Source organism: Tubulanus polymorphus, chromosome 1, assembly GCF_964204645.1.
Source record: "Tubulanus polymorphus chromosome 1, tnTubPoly1.2, whole genome shotgun sequence".
NCBI classification, from domain to species: Eukaryota; Metazoa; Nemertea; class Palaeonemertea; order Tubulaniformes; family Tubulanidae; genus Tubulanus; species Tubulanus polymorphus.
Window position 1 is genome coordinate 25,766,039 of NC_134025.1, and position 19,007 is coordinate 25,785,045.

Sequence of the window (19,007 nt, forward strand, 5' to 3'; positions counted from 1 at the left end):
GAAGTAATGCAGTGATCTGTACTCTGTATCTGTACACAATGTTACATGTATCTGTAACTGTTCAATCAGTATGGAATAAGTACAGCAGTTTAATCTACAGAAATCCTGTACTGTTTCTGTCTGATCGATTAATAACTTTGAGATGTTACATATCTGCTCTATTGTCACTGATTATTGTTTCTTATTCTTTTCAGAATGAAATAAATGCAATAGAATCTACTATTTAAGCGGGCTCATTTAAAAGTTAAGTACAAAACTGGTAATGAATTTCTCTACAGAATTCTTCACAGTCTCTGTTATTGTTTTACACTTATTTACAGGATGAGATACACACTGCAGCAGCAGCAGCAGCAGCAGCAGCAGCAGCAGCAGCAGCAGCAGCAGCAGCAGCAGCAGCAGCAGCAGCAGCAGCAGCAGCAGCAGCAGCAGCAGCAGCAGCAGCAGCAGTTTATCTCTTTATGTTAATTCCAGCATTCAATCACTCAAAGATCACAGCTTAGTTTGAAGTGAGTTTTCAATCGTTAAAACTCATTTATTTCCTGATCAAAGTTGGAATTATCAAGATCTTTATATTTGCATACATATTTTCAGTGAACAGAGCTATGGAGGTTTTGGGACCCAACAGTCAATCTCAAATACCGCTGGTTTAAAACATTGATGAAAATGGTAAGTTTTTGATTCGGTGTAAAACTGCTCTTATTTCATAACACCTTAACTGACAATTTCTAACATTTGTTTTTAGGAGCTGAAATGAGTGGAACCCTTGACAGAATCTGTGAACAGTAAACATTGGGAATTCACTTCACATTTGTTAAAGATGGACATCACTTTAGATCCTCAAAACAAAAACGGTACCAGTAAATATCTCTACAGATTCTAGTGTCTGTTTGAATGTAAATTTATAAACTCATTTCCTGATTAGAAGCTACAATCAGAGAAGGCGAATTTTCAATCACTTCTATTCTGGTCAAATTTCAAATCGTCAGAATTATACAAGTTTTGTGTATTCAAGGGCCCAAAATCAAGCTGAACTTGCAGTAAACATTGCGCTCTACAAATCAAACAAGTCAGAAGTGGTGAGTTTTATATTAATTTTTATTGCAGTAATTTGTGGTGATCTTCAAATCAAGTCCAGAAAATGATGTGTTTGATCGGTCAATGTTGGCAGATATCAACGCTTTACTAGAGGACGCAGTTTAAAGCTACCATAAAACACTTCAGAAATCTGAATACACTCAAAATATTGTGATAAACTACTCATTAACCTGGTGGGTTTTCTGTCAATCGAACACAAACAAATTGCAGTTTCTATTTATTTCATCAACCATTTTCTGGCATGATTTTCTCTTCCAGATTGCAATACACCCAACACTATTGGAGCTGGAGAAATTAAGAATATTCACCTTCAAAGAGTGAAGAAGTTCAGCTATTCTTTTAAAAAACTATTCTTTTAAGAAAGTAATTTTCTCTGTACCTGGTTCTAGCTTGTTATAAAACTTAACAGTTCAATTACTTATATATGTTTATTTTCTCAGATCAGTTCTCTGAACTTCATGACATTATGACTCATGGGAGTGAAATCCTGCTAGATGGCACTGAGCTAATCCGATACAAGCTTAGAGATGGTGAGTTTTTCATCACTCCATTGTGCTCTTAATTTGAAAATATTCGAACAATCAATTATTCTGTACAGAATTTTTGTGTGATTCTCTGCCGCCGACGCTGAATCCTCAATCAATTCTGCTGAACACAATTTTGAAAATGATTGATTTTCTTATAGAATTTAGCCCCAATTTCTGACTGCTATAGTTTTCTAAATACGTTGCTAATTCTTTTCATAGTATAACAATTTATTGCAGCATGAAATTTATCCAATAGAACAATTTGAAAACTGATCAAAGATTGAATAATGGTGTTGAATTATCTAGAATTATAAGGTAATCATAAATTCTAGTTTCCGAAATATTTCATGAAAACAATTCCCATTTGACTGTTAATTCAATCGAACACTTTCAACGTAATATTTGCAGATGCAAGTTTTCTCTCTTATTTTAGGAAGAAGTGGGGACCAATATGCCATTTTACATGGACAGTGACCAGCCATCTACCTGGAGATCGATATGCTGCCACTTATTTCCGAGATCTGCAATTTTAAAGTTTAAAGTCAAATATATTACCGGCATTATATTGTGCTGGCGTGGGCAGGCGACAGTTGTTCTGTTAGTGATGGTTTCGTAGACTGCGTATCACATATATATAAAAACAATAGCGTAATTTTTGCTAATAAATTGCCTGACTCGGGCATAGAATATATGATTTAAACCCCGCTATATGCAAATTCAAAAGATTAAAGGCGTAATTTATTTATCAAGAATCAGAATCAAAATAATAAAAGTAAATGAAGAAATAACTAGAACAACCTATGCCTAACAAAACCTCTCAACCTAAGCACTTAACACCTGCTAGCTTTACTTTTCTCAATTAACTTGTTTTCCCCTCTCTATTTTTCTCTGTTTTAGTTGTTTCTTCAGATTTGACAATGGTCTCTAGAGAGACTCCTAAATGTTGTCTTCTAATCATTTTAAGTTTGTGTAAAGTGGGTTTTAATTTACGCACTCCCTGTAACTGCATTAGTTTGTAATTGTTTGTACCTCCGGACCCAGGTTCATTGGTCTGGTTTTGTATTAGATTTGTATGATACACATGTATAATGTAAATGGACATATTTTAAGTCAATCAATGAAACCAAAACTTGGATTTGTAAATGTATAAATTTGTGTGATCTGTGTGTAATGGACATATTTTATAAGACTGTAAAGTCCCACAATCAATGAATCCAAAATGTCGAAATATCGACATGTTTTCTTTATTATGGGACTATAATATTTGTGCGAACTGACGTTACTGCTGTTTTGTTTGAAATAAAGATGAATTTTCTGTGTTGTTCTATTTATGAATACAGACGCCAGCAGTTTCGCACACGCAGCGCGTCACATCCCACTGGTTCAGTTTCATAGAAATAATTTACTCAAAAAGTATTCATTCATTGGGGCGGTAAACTCGAATTGGGTTGCTGAAGTTTTTTTAAGAAATTGAACCGAGGGTCCAGCTTCACATACCAATTGCGTTCAAACATGCATTATATATTATGAAAAAAGTCTGAATCAAAGTGAAGTTTTATGAAGTGTGCGAAACTGCAGCATCTAAAACTGATTGAAACCCTTCCGCATCAAGAACCAAATCCTACCTAGTAGGGTACGGTTTCATAGATATATGAACTTGAAAAGAACAACAAAACAGATAATGAAGAAATATCATCTACTTGGCCTTTTGCGAGACCGCAACGCATTAATTTCTTCACAAATTTAGTTAAAAAGTTGATTGTATCTGTGAAACTGGCCCCTAGCTAGTGCTCAGATAAAGTTGTTCATGTAGGCCTCGTGTGAGGATTCATATCCTGGCATGCGAAGTTATCATTCTTTCCCTGGCATGCGAGGATTCATTGGTTCTTGCCCTGGGTGGGCACACAGGGACTTGCCACAAAAAAAAAATTTGACCCCAGTATCCTAGGTACTATACATAAAAAAGTCTTTTTATATATAGTACCTAGGATACTGGGGTCAAAATCCTTTTGTCCCTGTGGGTGCGAGGGTTTCAATTTGATGCTTTACCATGCCAAAAATTTCTCAAAATGGCGGGTGCGTTTTACTTCTGAAAAGAGAAAATGCTTGCATTTTATGACGACCAACGTTATTTACATTTTGGATTTAAATGCATGCAATTGTTAATGTTAACAAGTTTGTAAAACAATGCGGAATAAATAGAAAATGTTTGTCTTGCGTGCGTTATTTAACGTCGCTTTTGCGTCGAAAAACAAGCCAGAATACGTCTACTCCGCCTTTTCAGGGATCGAACCCGGGGCACCTTTTTCATCCTCTATTCAGCATCGGTACCACTGAAATCAAAAGCAGTAATTTCTGGATTCGAACCCGGTACTGCCTACTTTATCAATGATTCTATGATCGCCATCTATTGGAATTTGGCTGAACTGACTAGACAACTTGAACAGTCTCACTGACTCTCTTTAATCCGTTAAAATCACACTCGCCATCTGGTGGATATAATCATCTTTAAACTGTAGTAGCATAGAAATCCACCATCAGTGTGATTTCAGCACATTGATATGAAAACCTCCACTGTTCATTTTGTAAAATTATCATGAATGTTAGGACGTTATCATATGTACATTAGCGTAAAGCGTCTATCAATGATTAATTTTAGTTCAATTCTTTCCAAGATATCTTTTTTAATTCGTATCTGAATGATAGGTTCTGAAAGAGCCGCGGCCCTGACTTATTTGTTTAGACAATTTTTTATGACTACGGCCTTTCGTAAATCTTGACACGGTAAACTCGAGGACCTCCAAAGAAATTCCGTATATTCCGTGACCAGCACGCACGAGACAGAATTTAGGCTAAATAATAACCCCTTATACATTAACTTTAGGCAAGGATATAAGAAGGATATTAGATTTGAAAACTATATACATCGACCTGATGACGACTTAGTGACCAGTATTTTACTTGTACGTTTTAGGCGACGAACTACATTTCATTTTTGACTAACTTACTTGCAGAATTCCGTAAAAACTACTTAAATTCAAATACCTTTCAGAACCTTGATGTTTTAAAAAATCCAACTTTAAGAGCTGGCTAAATTCATGAAATTAGGTCTGGACGTAGGCTAGATCCCTCCGGGTAGTATGTAAATGTATGTTGTAAATGCGTTTGTTATGTTTTAAAATACTGGCCCTCCATACCATGCAAATGGAGTGTAATAAGTATTCGTATTCGTATGTATTCGCATTCTCCAGGTCGTGTATTCATTGAAGTAGAGTCAGGTGAGACAAAAGCTGTCTAGCCGGTTTAGCCAAATTCCAATAGACGGCGATCACGTAGAAATCTTACCCCTGTGAAGCCGGCTACCGGTTCCCGGTTCCCGATTCGGCTCCCGATTCAAAAACATTTTGAATCGGGAGCCGAACCGGTAGCCGGCTACTGGTTCCAGGTTCCCGATTCGGCTACCGATTTAAAATGGTTTTGAATCGGGAACCGGGAACCAGTAGCCGGCTCCCGGTTCGGCTCCCGATTGAAAATCATTTTCAATCGGGAGGAAATCGTTCTACGCATGGTGTTAATTCAGACGTCTCGATTAGCCTGGTGGCCGAGGTCAGGTTGCACTCATTTCAGCAGACATAGTTACGTAATTATGTTTACCCGCTGTCCGCAATAGAATCGAATAAGTAGCCAGCTTCGCATTTTGAATCGGGAGCCGAACCGGTAGCCGGTTACTGGTTCCAGGGTCATTCTGAATCTGTATCTGGCAGTAATTACTGGGTTCGAACCCGCGACACCCCGGTACGTCATCATCATCATCAGGACCACTCAGAGCAGTAATTTTACTGGGTTCGAACCGCGACCCGGGATCCACAGAGGGAAAACCAAAATTTATCGATTTTATTATATATACGGTAGAAAGATTTACAAATTCAATAACACAATCCAATAAACTTGTTTAAATGAACAGACAGAACTTAGTATAACTTTTGTGAAACTTATCGAAGACGAAGCCGTCCCGGTTGAATCACACGCGGCCGGGCCGTGAGGTTTGGAGTAGTCAACTCGTAAAACTCGGTAAATCGTAAAACGAAGTGATGTAAGGAAGTAGTAACTCGTAAAATGTAAGTCGTAATTCGTAAAGTCGTATGAGACCCTTGACGAATTCCATGAATTCCATGATTTTATCTAGTCTGAGTAACCTGTCTGTGGTTTAGTTTCACGATCGGATATTTTCACAAACGACAATATAATGGTATAAGCTCATCCGATTATAGATAGCTTACCACCGACGATTAGGTAACTAACTCACATTTTATCAGAACCTCAAGCCACGAGAGCCACTAAGGAGTTTAATTGCCTTAACCCTGGGCCACCTTCGGTTTTCTGAGTTAGTCGACTATAGTCGAGCTAAACGAAATCGAATGTCCGTTAGTCGGAACTATATTCCGGAAATAGTTCGAAAATCAAGGGCATTCGGTTATTAGTTCCGACCACTAGTCGACTAAACCGAATTTGGCCCTGGCAAGCGAGGGTATACTGTGGCATGCGAGCATATGCCAGATTACTCGCATCCCACAGTCAACTCAGACTCGTCACACTCGCGTGACCAATTCAATTCAATGACCGGACCGTGGCGCTACCTATTGATGATTCATCCAAGTGTGAAGTGTCAACAGTCCAACACTGAAAATAAATTTTGACAGTTCCTTTTTGAATTTTATAGTAGTTGTAGGTTTCTTCGAACCGTAAAGGTAAATTGAGAAGTTTCTAGATTACAAAGTTAAGAAATAAGGATTAGATTTAGAAACCATAAATGGGTCTATTGATTTGCGTGTCAGAAAGAAGTAAACAGAATTGAATATATTTACCAGCCCGAACTTAAAAAAATTAAGTTTTTGACATGTCAATGTGCGGTGGCTTCCTGAAATAACTTCTTTTCAAGATCTGATATATTTTTGCTTATTTTCAATGGGAAAGATGCCACTGGAATGGTTATTTGGGCGCAAGAAAACGCCGGAGGAAATGCTTCGGCAGAACCAGCGGTTGTTGACTCGCGCGATGAGAGATCTGGACCGGGAGCGGTCGAAGATGGAACAACAAGAGAAAAAGGTCATCAATGATATAAAAAAGATGGCAAAAGAAGGTCAAATGGTAAGTAGTAATTATAAGAAGGAAAATTACAATTGTGTGCGATGACTGTCGCTCCAACTGCATAGAATCCCCTTGCCTCGGAAAAAATTGATTGGTGTCTTGAGATCCAGGGATTCAGCAAACAGTACTGAAAGTACATTTCTAGATAAGAGCAAAATCAAATTCTCTTATTCTATTTTTTTCTTGTATTCTGTTTCATATATGGTATATACAAAATGATTGTATTATTTGATTATTATATTATATATTATTTAATTTTAATTAAATTAGGATGCAGTTAAGATCATGGCTAAAGATTTGGTGCGAACTCGACGTTATGTGAAAAAATTCATTCTGATGAAAGCTAATATTCAAGCGGTTTCATTGAAGATTCAGACACTTAGGTCAAATAATACCATGGCCCAGGCTATGAAAGGTGTCACAAAGGCTATGCAAACTATGAATAAACAGGTAAAAATTGCTACAAGAGGATTCATTACTTTCATGTGATGGTTTTGTTATTTCATTCGGTTGACACCAAATCTTGTGTGGGTAAAACTTTTCGTTGAAGCCTTATCATCTGAATTTATCTATCAGAATTTCATTTCCATCTATGTTTTTTTAATTTTCAGTTGAAACTACCGCAGATACAGAAGATCATGATGGAATTCGAAAAACAATCGGAGATCATGGACATGAAAGAGGAAATGATGAATGACGCGATAGATGATGCAATGGGAGATGAGGATGATGAAGATGAAAGGTGAGAGATTGATTTAGTCGATGACAGATTTTGAAAAAATTATCTGTAAAATGCCGGTACCACTTACACAGAGTTGTGAGTGTAGATTACTTGAAACTTACCAACAGTTAGGGTAACTGGCTCCAGAATATTGATAAGAGTCTAGAGTCTCACCTACTCACTTACTCACAACTTTTTCACTGTACATGTATTTCATCATTCCACCTGTTAGAAAACAGCAGAATTTTCATGTATTCAAAAGAATTTTTAATTCTTGAATTTTAGTCATCAATTGTGGGATTTCGCATTAATCATATTTTTTACCAACAATGAGTGTCTTTCAACAATGGATATACTAGTCTAAATGTGTTTCATGCTTCATTCTAGCGATGCTATTGTCTCACAAGTATTAGACGAATTAGGTCTACAAATGGCTGACCAGCTCTCAGGTAAAAACATTCATTTAAGTCATAATAAATTCTTTCATATTAGTATCTTATTGGTAAGTTAGGTAATTATCGGTAATATTGTTTACTATAGATATCCCAACGACCGGTGGAACAATTGCGACCCCAGCATCGAAACAACCGGCAGCTGCTGCAGCTGCTGCAGGAGGAGGTGCCACTGGAGGAGTAAGCGATGCGGATGCTGATTTGGAGGCGAGATTAGAGAATCTTCGCCGACTTTGAATTAATCCATGGAAGTGCGATAGACAATTCTTCTTCACGTACATGATGAAAAATCAAAGCTTCACAGATTGTCTGAAAGGGAACTATCTCTGTGCTTTTTAACAATTTGTGTTTAGTTATAATGTGACAGCCATATGACTGTTGTTGTAAGGCGAATCACAGAGAAAGAGTTATGATGATTGTCTCGAAGATCTTGTTTGAACTTATATACATATATTGTAAATAGATTACATAATACATGTATGTAGTTGATGGTATATTTATTCATTATTGAAGGCAATGATTCGTGTCTAATGTTATCTGCTGAGGCTGTTTCATAGTTATCTCTTTGTAAAGAAATGTTTGCTGCAAAGTCAAGCATCATACGTTTTATATGTTGAAAATACATGTAGTTTGTAAATTGATAAACATAATAAATATGTACATATACTTTCGCAATATCGACTAGTCAATTCGGATAGTCTAGTATCAAGTGGTTACTGTTCTGTTCTTGGGTACCACTAGTCAAATCATCTTGGACCAGTTTTATAGACTGTTATTGTCTTTTAACACGAAGGGTTAGCCCCCAGGTTAAAGTTAATACCAGTCAATAAAACTGGCCCCTGGTATTCAGACTAGATGTCCACATTTATATCCTACTGTCCATCTCAGAATTCAACGCATCAATTACACTAGGACAGTGTTTTCGATGAACTAGTTTATTTTTCAGCGCTTTATAACTATATTACTATAAGTATCATACAATCAATGATCTATCCAGGAAACTAACATTGAATGATTCGAGATGCTACATTATTCTTCTATAATGAAATAGACAACAACAATGATATGTGATCCACGATTTGTGCTAGTACACACGATTCCTCAATGAGGACCTAGTCCCTGGTTTAGATATCAGCGTTTATTAGTTGAATATAATTTCAAGCATCAGATTTTCCTTCATCTTACTGGCGACGGTTCTGACACGTACTTCGTTCCTAAATCTGCTCAGCGGTGTGGCGTACCACTATTGTACAACAAACAACGAATAAATGCACTATAATCCTCTATGAGTGAATTGTTCACCTCGCACGAATCAGCAAATTCCCTAACGAGACGGGAAGCCATTGTCCTCCACCATCATTCATGAACACAACGCGCTTATCAATACTAATTGTCACACTACCAAACTGATATACTGGTTTCGCCTTGTAGTATTTGTTGGGTATTGGATAAAATGCCAGATCATGTTCATGCGCCTGAAAGGAGACAAGATACCGGTATATACTTCAATCTCTATCAGTTTTACAATCTTAACTGAGGCCCAGATACAAATAAATAGACACCTAGGAAATGAATGCACATCAAAGTAAATAAATGATAATCAATATACCAGATAGGCAAAGGTAATAGTACCATTGCCTACTCTTAATACTAATAGGAAAATAAATCATTTTGGAAGTATTTTTGTGTACCTTTTGCTCAATAAGTTCTCTAAACGTCTCTGGAATAACTTCAACAACTGGGGTGGTCTGCATTGCGGGTTGCTGAAAACATAAATAGAATATTTAAACGATAACCATTCAAATGTATACAGTAATGATTTGAAACAAAGCCCTTGAGAATAAGAAAATGTACCTCGGGTGCAGCCCTTGATTTTTCAGCATATTCGAAACCTAGTCTTCGTTCCTGATGAGTCAGGTACGCTATATTCTCTCTAGCACCTGGTTGATTCATTGATCCTACAGCCCTGTTCATTATCATAAGGCCCTTATTAAACATCTCTGTAAATTGATAAATAAATGCTAAGTATGAATGAGAATATCACCAACTCACTCAACGACAATTCATTTACCTTTGATATTTGGATGTGCAAGGTATTCTTCAGGTATCATAGATTTCCAGCCAAGATACCATTTTGTTACTTCGTCATAATTTGGATTATTAGTAAGCCATGTTGTTAAAACTTGCAACCACTTCTGGAAGAAGCATTTCTCCAACATTGGTATCATGTGCACGGCTGGAATAATCTCTTCCCATGACATTACCCAGTTCCAGGGGTCTTTGAAAATAAGAATAATGATAATACATATCAGCATGTAAGAAGAATATATACCAAATAACTTACAGGTAACGAAAAGGATTTACCGGGTAGTTCTACTTACCTAACATTTGCTGGTGTGGATTAATGATAAACTCCTGCATACACAGAGTTAATTTCGGAAGAATGTGTTTTAATACAAACACTTCAGTATGACATCTTCCAAACACCGGAATCCAAGGTTTCAGTATAAGTTTAGCAGAAGGATCTGACGGATGCCAGTTGGTGAGCGCGTTGCCGAGTTTGTGTCTGATTGGTCCGTATAACGGTTCAAGTCGATCACCTGAAAAATATTCATACATAATATACTTTTCTTTCGAACGTTATAGATGATAAACAGATGGTTTAATATATATGTTTTACGTACCCATAAGTGGAAGCCATGGGTGAAGCCAGGCATGAATAGGCATTGTGTCGGTTAGTGGATTCCAGTTATCAACTTCTTCATTGAGTTTCGGAAATACTGATTGATCAAGAATGTTTTCCATGATCCACGTAGGTAGCAAAGGTATCCACTTCTCCAGAAAATCAATTAATGGGTCGCAAATTCTGACATTCCACTCGCTTTTAATAGAAAACACATCAGTTCTTACTTATCAAAAGAGTATGTATACCTCAGATATATTGAGCTATTGATCGCAACAGCGTCTTACCGAATACTTAGTCTGACAAAAGGCATCCATATTTCCCACATTAATCGGTCGTAGGGATCCATAGATTCAGCACTGTGTGAAAATGTCACACTAGCATCTTGTAAAACATCCTTCCATAACTGAAAACTTTCCATGCCACAGCTTGGATTCACCAATGGCTGCCAGTCTTTCAGTTCCCGTTTCACCTAAATAATAGAAATATTGCTATCTGTAATCAACAATTTGTAAGATTTTGCTTGTAACTTTCATTCTTAGAACATATATTTCTCACCATTGGTGTGACTAGAGCAGTAGCTAACATGGATAAATTATAAATCTTATATTCCTCATAATATTCGTTCTGCAGGTCCTTAAACAGTTCCGCACATTCAGACATTGTCATTGGATTTTCACAACCTGCTTTTGTTCTCGATTCACAGCTAATGATTGAAAATAAAACCTCCAAAATTAGCAAAACATTTTCAACTGTGAAGATGTAACAAAACATGATTTCTCCTCGAGAAACTTACGCTTCGACGATGTTCAAAATTTTCTGCAATTTTTCGATTTGTTGGGACTCATTATCCAGTACTTTTTCTAACTTTTCTTGTTCAAATTTCAGATTCACCGTCATATCTTTAGCATGTTTCAACCTGAAACCCATTCAATACAAATATTTATGTAGATGGCATGAACTTAACGAATTAACTATCTATTCTTTCATACTGAACTTACTTCCTATCATTATCAATAATCTCTTCCTCTGACATGTCGACCAACATGTTCAGATTATGGCACAGTTCAGGCATATCGAACACCCTACGCTCATGCTGTAATGCGCTGTACAATTCTTCCTCATCTTCAGGTCGGTCGTGTCTTGAATGAATCGCGTGATAACCTTTAAAAACAATCAGCGAATTCAAAATGAATTATTATGAAATACAGTTGTTTTTTAGTTCCCAGGGAATGAATCAATTTTAGACTCGCAGTTGTGTGGTACTGGATTCTGGAAGTAAAATAGAAATTAACATACCAGATAAAACCCTCTGTTCTTTCTTAGTCATATCTATCACTTTCACCTTTGACAGTTCACTTTGTACTGGTCGCTTCTTCTTGTAAGTGCTGACGCCATCATTGGAAAGAAGTTCATCGGCAGTTTTATAGTTATACTTTGGCTTTGCTTTCTTCTTATCTCCCTAAGTTGAGAATTAACTTTGAAAATCAAGCCTCGAGATCATTAAAGGATTGGGATAATAATTTGAAAGTTTGAGCATAAATTTCAAAGTCAGCTCTGAATAGATTATTTTATGAAATACATACATCGCCTTTTTTCCACTGATGTAACTTCTGTTTAAACTCTTTTTCTTCTTCTTCTTCGGAATCTGCTTCGACAGGAAAATCGATGAGAGACCTTTCTGAACGTTCCGTGCCGTAGAATCCAACTGCCGCTTTACCCTTCCTTTTAACGGCTTCTACCGGAGTGGCGATACCCTGGTGACTCGGCCCGAGACCTTTACCCGATTCAAAACCCCACTAGAAAAGAAAATAATAGGTTCCTTGTATTCCCGTAGAAACAACTTAACATTAGTAATCAAATGATTTTCAGAAAAATTACCTTTGCGAGCAATTTCTGACCAATTCCTTTTGTGTGCTTTTCCCATTGCCCAAACTCCCTAAAATGTAAATAAATTCATTTACCGTAATCGAAGGCCCTTCAAAGAGATTGCATAAAATAACTAAGAAGGTAATCAGAATGAAGTGGTCATTAGCAAATGCATAGATCAAAAGAAAAGATTTCCTACTTATCAGCTTTGCCTTGTTGGAATGCTGATCTTCTGACAGGTTTCTGTTTAGCGCCACCAAATGAAGCTTTCTCTTCATCGCTAGAATCCTAAAAACACAAATTCAAACTATCAGATAAAAACCTTGAAAAGATGGATTAGAACTCGAGGATAATTCTAAAGCTATGTCATTAGAAAAGAGATCATGATGATGTTTTCTTACGCTTTTAGGTTTGTCTTCTTTTTCATCTTCGTCCTCTTCTTTCGGTTGATCTTTAAAACCACCGCTGATGAAGCTTAACGGCGCTGTGAAGTCTTTACCGCCACGTTTCTTGCCTCCGAATCCGACTCGGTCATCATCGCTGTCTTCATCAGCCCAAATTCCTGACATAAAGAGACAAGTTAAAATTATGATTCTCGGATTGTTATAGACCTAATTACATCTATTTATGAGAAAAATGAGTATATACCGTAAGTGGCTTGATGTTTAGTCTGACGAAATTGTCTTCTGTTTATGTTGAATTCATTGTCCAGATCGTTTTGAGTAATTTCGAACCTTTCGACTTCAGGGGATGACATAATTCTTCAACAGTTCACATCATTTTCAAAATGAAAAAAAAGAATGACCATTGTTGAAGGGAATAATGACTAATTTTGACAGGTTTAGAAGGAGAAAGGGTCACACCACGTTGTGTAGGCGGTCTTCAATTGTATCAATTGAGTACTACTGGGCCCTCTCCACCTAAGTCTAAAAAAATTAGCTTTTAAATAAGTTCGTTACAAGACGTGAGACGTTTTAGACATGAGAGTTAATTATTTATGTTCGAAGATGTGAATTTTTAAGCTACATTATTAGACAGAATTGATAGGTTTTGCCAGAGGCAGTTTTTGATGAATCCTTTTCCTGAAAGTAAAACAAAATTAAGCTATACCTAATTTCTGATATTCTACGAAAGCACGGGTTTATATGATCATTATATCATAATTTGAAACAGGTTAAACTGCAGCTATGCAGCATGTCCCGTGAGAGGACCTGGGGCCTGTGACGGGACATCCCTGTCCCGTCACAGGTCCCGATGGAAAATGAAAACTTTGCATTTCATAGACGAAATGTCGAAAGAAACTGCACTCGATCGGTTACTATATACACTCAAAATAATGTTAAGAACATGTTAATAATCGAAATTTGTTCGTAATTTTATTATTTCAGATCAATGATATCATCAAATCGAAACATTAAACACTGTCCCGTGAGAGGACCCGATTTTAAATACTATCCCGTGAGAAGACCCGATTTTAGATACCGTCCCGTGAGAGGACCCGGTTCAACATACTGTACCGTGAGATGACCTGATTTTAAATACCGTCTCGTGAGAGGACCCGATTCAACACACTGTCCCGTGAGAGGACCCGAATCAACTTACTGTCCCGTGAGAGGACCCGGTTCAACACACTGTCCCGTGAGAGGACCCGGTTCAACACACTGTCCCGTGAGAGGACCCGATTCAACACACTGTCCCCTGAGAGGACCCGATTTTAAATACTGTCCCGTGAGAGGACTCGATTCAACACACTGTCCCGTGAGAGGACCCGATTTTAATAACTGTCCCGTGAGAGTTAATAACTGTCCCGTGAGAGGACTCGATTCAACACACTGTCCCGTGAGAGGACCCGATTTTAAATACTGTCCCGTGAGAGGACCCGATTTTGAATACTGTCCCGTGAGAGGGCCCGGTTTCAAATGATGTCCCGTGAGAGGGCCCGATTCAACACACTGTCCCGTGAGAGGACCCGATTCAACTTGCTGTCCCGTGAGAGGGCCCTATTCAACACACTGTCCCGTGAGAGGACCCGAATCAACACACTGTCCCGTGAGAGGACCCGATTTTTAATACTATCCCGTGAGAAGACCCGATTTTAGATACTGTCCCGTTAAAGGACCCGATTCAACACACTGTCCCGTGAGAGGACCCGAATCAACTTACTGTCCCGTGAGAGGACCCGGTTCAACACACTGTCCCGTGAGAGGACCCGGTTCAACACACTGTCCCGTGAGAGGACCCGATTTTAAATACTGTACCGTGAGAGGACCCGATTCAACACACTGTCCCGTGAGAGGACCCAATTTTAAATACTGTCCCGTGAGAGGACCCGATTTTGAATACTGTCCCGTGAGAGGGCCCGGTTTCAAATGATGTCCCGTGAGAGGGCCCGATTCAACACACTGTCCCGTGAGAGGACCCGATTCAACTTGCTGTCCCGTGAGAGGGCCCTATTCAACACACTGTCCCGTGAGAGGACCCGATTTTAAATACTGTCCCGTGAGAGGACTCGATTCAACACACTGTCCCGTGAGAGGACCCGATTTTAATAACTGTCCCGTGAGAGTTAATAACTGTCCCGTGAGAGGACTCGATTCAACACACTGTCCCGTGAGAGGACCCGATTTTAAATACTGTCCCGTGAGAGGACCCGAATCAACTTGCTGTCCCGTGAGAGGGACCGATTTTGAATACTGTCCCGTGAGAGGGCCTGGTTTCAAATAATGTCCCGTGAGAGGACCCGATTTTAAATACTGTCCCGTGAGAGGACCCGATTCAACACACTGTCCCGTGAGAGGACCCGATTTTAAATACTGTCCCGTGAGAGGACCCGATTTTGAATACTGTCCCGTGAGAGGACCCACTTTTAAATACTGTCCCGTGAGAGGACCCGATTTTGAATACTGTCCCGTGAGAGGACCCACTTTTAAATACTGTCCCGTGAGTGGACCCGAATCAACTTACTGTCCCGTGAGAGGACCCGATTCAACACACTGTCTCGTGAGGACCCGATTTTAAATTCTGTCCCGTGAGGGGACCCGGTTATTCACCGACCCAATTCAAGTTGGTGAGTGGACCCGATTCGATTTCAACACGATTTCTACAAAAACTAGTTCTTGGTTAAGTTTGACATTAAGCTTGAGTTAAATTACATAATCGCGGGAAATTAACTTCGAACGTTTTTAACTACTCGGGATTGTGCTTCTACCTTTCATCGACTTGTTTAGTTTATGTGACTAGATAAATGTGTTTTGAATTGAACAGTTTTCACCCACTGACGTTGCTGGGTTATTAAGATACATATTTCACCGTTGATGGATTTGTGAATGGTACTGTTTACAAAGTTACGCCGAAAGAGAAGCCCGATAAATGCCTATTAGATAGATATGCCGTTGTTAAATGCCATTGTATAGATATGCCATTGTTAATGAGCTGTAACTTGTGCTCGGAGACGGGATTTTACGCGGTTACTTTCATGAGTATGTTTACATGTGTACTAGTTTAACACTCATTTTTCCATTCATGCATCACTATTTATTAATCGACCATAACTAAAAACGACCTGAAACTTTGTATATAAACCCATTCTAAAAATTGGAAAATCAGTTTCTTTTGAGACGCCTTATGATCAATGATTCCTGGTTGCTGCCATTAAATCGATGCCGAAGACCTCTTCAAAATGTTCAAATAGGAAAATCAGTTTCTTACATCCAGTCATCATTGTACGCATATTGTTGAAATAATAATTTCTTGTAATTTTTATATATGGCAAAAATACATTATCATTATGAACATGGGACTCAACATTGACAAAGTGGACAATTTCATTAGGTCTACCAATCCTAGAACAGTGGATCCAGCCAACTAACGGCGAAGGACTCAAGTAACTAAATCGGGGCCGGGTAGAAACCTGTCCTCTCACGGGACAGTATTTAAAATCGGGTCTTCTCACGGGACAGTATTTAAAATCGGGTCCTCTCGCGGGACAGTATTTAAAATTGGGTTCCTTCACAGGACAGTATTCAAAATCGGGTCCTCTCACGGGACAGTGTGTTGAACCGGGTCCTCTCGCAGGACAGTACTTAAAATTGGGTTCCTTCACGAGATAGTATTAAAAATTGGGTTCCTTCACGGGACAGTATTTAAAATCGGGTCCTCTCACGGGACAGTTTGTTGAACCGGGTCCTCTCACGGGACAGCATTTAAAATCGGGTCCTCTCACGGGACAGTATTTAAAATAGGGTCCTCTTACGGGACAGTGTGTTGAATCGGGCCCTCTCACGGGACAGTGTGTTGAATCGGGCCCTCTCACGGGACAGTGTGTTGAATCGGGTCCTCTCACGGGACAGCATTGAAAATAGGGTCCTCTCACGGGAGAGAATGTTGAACCAGGTCCTCTCACGGGACAGTATTTAAAATAGGGTCCTCTCACGGGACATTATTTAAAATAGGGTCCTCTCACGGGACAGTGTGTTGAATCGGGTCCTCTCACGGGACAGTATTTAAAATCGGGTCCTCTCACGGGACATTATTTGAAACCGGGCCCTCTCACGGGACAGCAAGTTGATTCGGGTCCTCTCACGGGACAGTATTTAAAATCGGGTCCTCTGACGGGACAGTGTGTTGAACCGGGTCCTCTCACGGGACAGTAAGTTGATTCGGGTCCTCTCCACGGGACATTATTTAAAATCGGTTCCTCTCTCGGGACAGTGTGTTGAACCGGGTCCTCTCACGGGACAGTAAGTTGATTCGGGTCCTCTCACGGGACAGTATTCAAAATCGGGTCCTCTCACGGGACAGTATTTAAAATCGGGTCCTCTCACGGGACAGTTTGTTGAACCGGGTCCTCTCACGGGACAGCATTTAAAATCGGGTCCTCTCACGGGACAGTATTTAAAATAGGGTCCTCTCACGGGACAGTGTGTTGAATCGGGCCCTCTCACGGGACAGTGTGTTGAATCGGGCCCTCTCACGGGACAGTGTGTTGAATCGGGTCCTCTCACGGGACAGTATTTAAAATAGGGTCCTCTCACGGGAGAGAATGTTGAACCAGGTCCTCTCACGGGACAGTATTTAAAATAGGGTCCTCTCACGGGACATTATTTAAAATCGGGTCCTCTCACGGGACAGTGTGTTGAATCGGGTCCTCTCACGGGACAGTATTTAAAATCGGGTCCTCTCACGGGACATTATTTGAAACCGGGCCCTCTCACGGGACAGCAAGTTGATTCGGGTCCTCTCACGGGACAGTATTTAAAATCGGGTCCTCTCACGGGACAGTGTGTTGAACCGGGTCCTCTCACGGGACAGTAAGTTGATTCGGGTCCTCTCACGGGACATTATTTAAAATCGGTTCCTCTCTCGGGACAGTGTGTTGAACCGGGTCCTCTCACGGGACAGTAAGTTGATTCGGGTCCTCTCACGGGACAGTATTCAAAATCGGGTCCTCTCACGGGACAGTATTTAAAATCGGGTCCTCTCACGGGACAGTTTGTTGAACCGGGTCCTCTCACGGGACAGCATTTAAAATCGGGTCCTCTCACGGGACAGTATTTAAAATAGGGTCCTCTCACGGGACAGTGTGTTGAATCGGGCCCTCTCACGGGACAGTGTGTTGAATCGGGCCCTCTCACGGGACAGTGTGTTGAATCGGGTCCTCTCACGGGACAGTATTTAAAATAGGGTCCTCTCACGGGAGAGAATGTTGAACCAGGTCCTCTCACGGGACAGTATTTAAAATAGGGTCCTCTCACGGGACATTATTTAAAATCGGGTCCTCTCACGGGACAGTGTGTTGAATCGGGTCCTCTCACGGGACAGCATTTAAAAGTGGCTCCTCTCACGGGACATTATTTAAAATCGGGTCCTCTCACGGGACAGTGTGTTGAACCGGGTCCTCTCACGGGACAGCATTTAAAATCGGGTCCTCTCACGGGACAGTGTGTTGATTCGGGTCCTCTCACGGGACGGTAACTTGAATCGCGGGTTCCGTTGTAAAATCCTGCGTGAAAAACGTGCATTCATATCCCCATATTGTCCCCCTGGCCCTGCAGTAAATAAGAATTTTTCGGTAGGCCTTTATGTATTTATAAATGAAATCAAAATGGAAAATGTAATAATTACAATCGATAGTTGAATTTATTTATTCATAACCGTTATAGACAGAATACATAAGAATATTGAGACTCGAAACCGCTAGCATTGGAATCGACGTTTCATGTAAGAATTCTACATTTGTCCCGTGAGAGGACCCATGTCCCGTCACAGGCCCGGGTCCTCTCACGGGACGCTGCAGTTTAACTCATATGCATAATTTTTGGACGTATTTTAATTTTTTATACAGCGGAAGTAAATAATCGATGAGCAGCCACCTAGCGGGATGTTTGACTGACAAACTGGTGGCAGCACCGTACGGTAGTATAACAACTGACAACTCTGGTTCGAATCCTACTAGCAGGTTCCCGATTTGTCGGGCCAGCGCCAAAACTAGCGACATATATAGATTCAACTGA

At 39.7% G+C, this 19,007-nt stretch overlaps 2 protein-coding genes and 1 long non-coding RNA gene across 5 annotated transcripts; 2 read left to right on the top strand and 1 right to left on the bottom strand.

Annotated features, from left to right (window-relative positions):
• The first annotated feature begins 1,576 nt into the window (after positions 1-1,576).
• Positions 1,577-2,102, top strand: LOC141909703 (uncharacterized). The gene is made up of 3 exons (XR_012619802.1): positions 1,577-1,625; positions 1,860-1,937; positions 2,056-2,102. It is a non-coding gene; the product is annotated as an uncharacterized LOC141909703 (long non-coding RNA).
• A 4,161-nt stretch (positions 2,103-6,263) lies between these two features.
• LOC141907115 (charged multivesicular body protein 2a-like) lies at positions 6,264-8,610 on the top strand. Its single transcript, XM_074796688.1, has 6 exons — positions 6,264-6,370; positions 6,597-6,770; positions 7,041-7,220; positions 7,382-7,512; positions 7,879-7,940; positions 8,032-8,610. Exons 2-6 carry the CDS (start codon positions 6,597-6,599, stop codon positions 8,178-8,180), a joined length of 696 nt encoding a protein of 231 aa, XP_074652789.1. The 5' UTR covers positions 6,264-6,370; the 3' UTR covers positions 8,181-8,610.
• Positions 8,611-8,882: 272 nt separating this feature from the next.
• LOC141904109 (tuftelin-interacting protein 11-like) lies at positions 8,883-18,832 on the bottom strand. Of its 3 annotated transcripts, none has more exons than XM_074792637.1 (18): positions 18,804-18,832; positions 13,606-13,653; positions 13,144-13,256; positions 12,897-13,057; positions 12,695-12,783; positions 12,508-12,565; positions 12,213-12,425; positions 11,926-12,079; positions 11,628-11,790; positions 11,423-11,545; positions 11,185-11,332; positions 10,914-11,098; positions 10,628-10,824; positions 10,325-10,543; positions 10,015-10,221; positions 9,798-9,943; positions 9,635-9,706; positions 8,883-9,418 (listed from the first exon to the last, which is right to left on the bottom strand). In XM_074792637.1, exons 3-18 carry the CDS (start codon positions 13,250-13,252, stop codon positions 9,242-9,244), a joined length of 2,421 nt encoding a protein of 806 aa, XP_074648738.1. In that variant the 5' UTR covers positions 13,253-13,256; positions 13,606-13,653; positions 18,804-18,832; the 3' UTR covers positions 8,883-9,241. The 3 variants fall into 3 exon arrangements, with proteins under 3 accessions (XP_074648738.1, XP_074648724.1, XP_074648730.1); XM_074792623.1 differs by having other exon boundaries at positions 11,926-12,088; XM_074792629.1 differs by lacking the exon at positions 18,804-18,832 and having other exon boundaries at positions 11,926-12,088; positions 13,606-13,703.
• Positions 18,833-19,007: the final 175 nt, after the last annotated feature.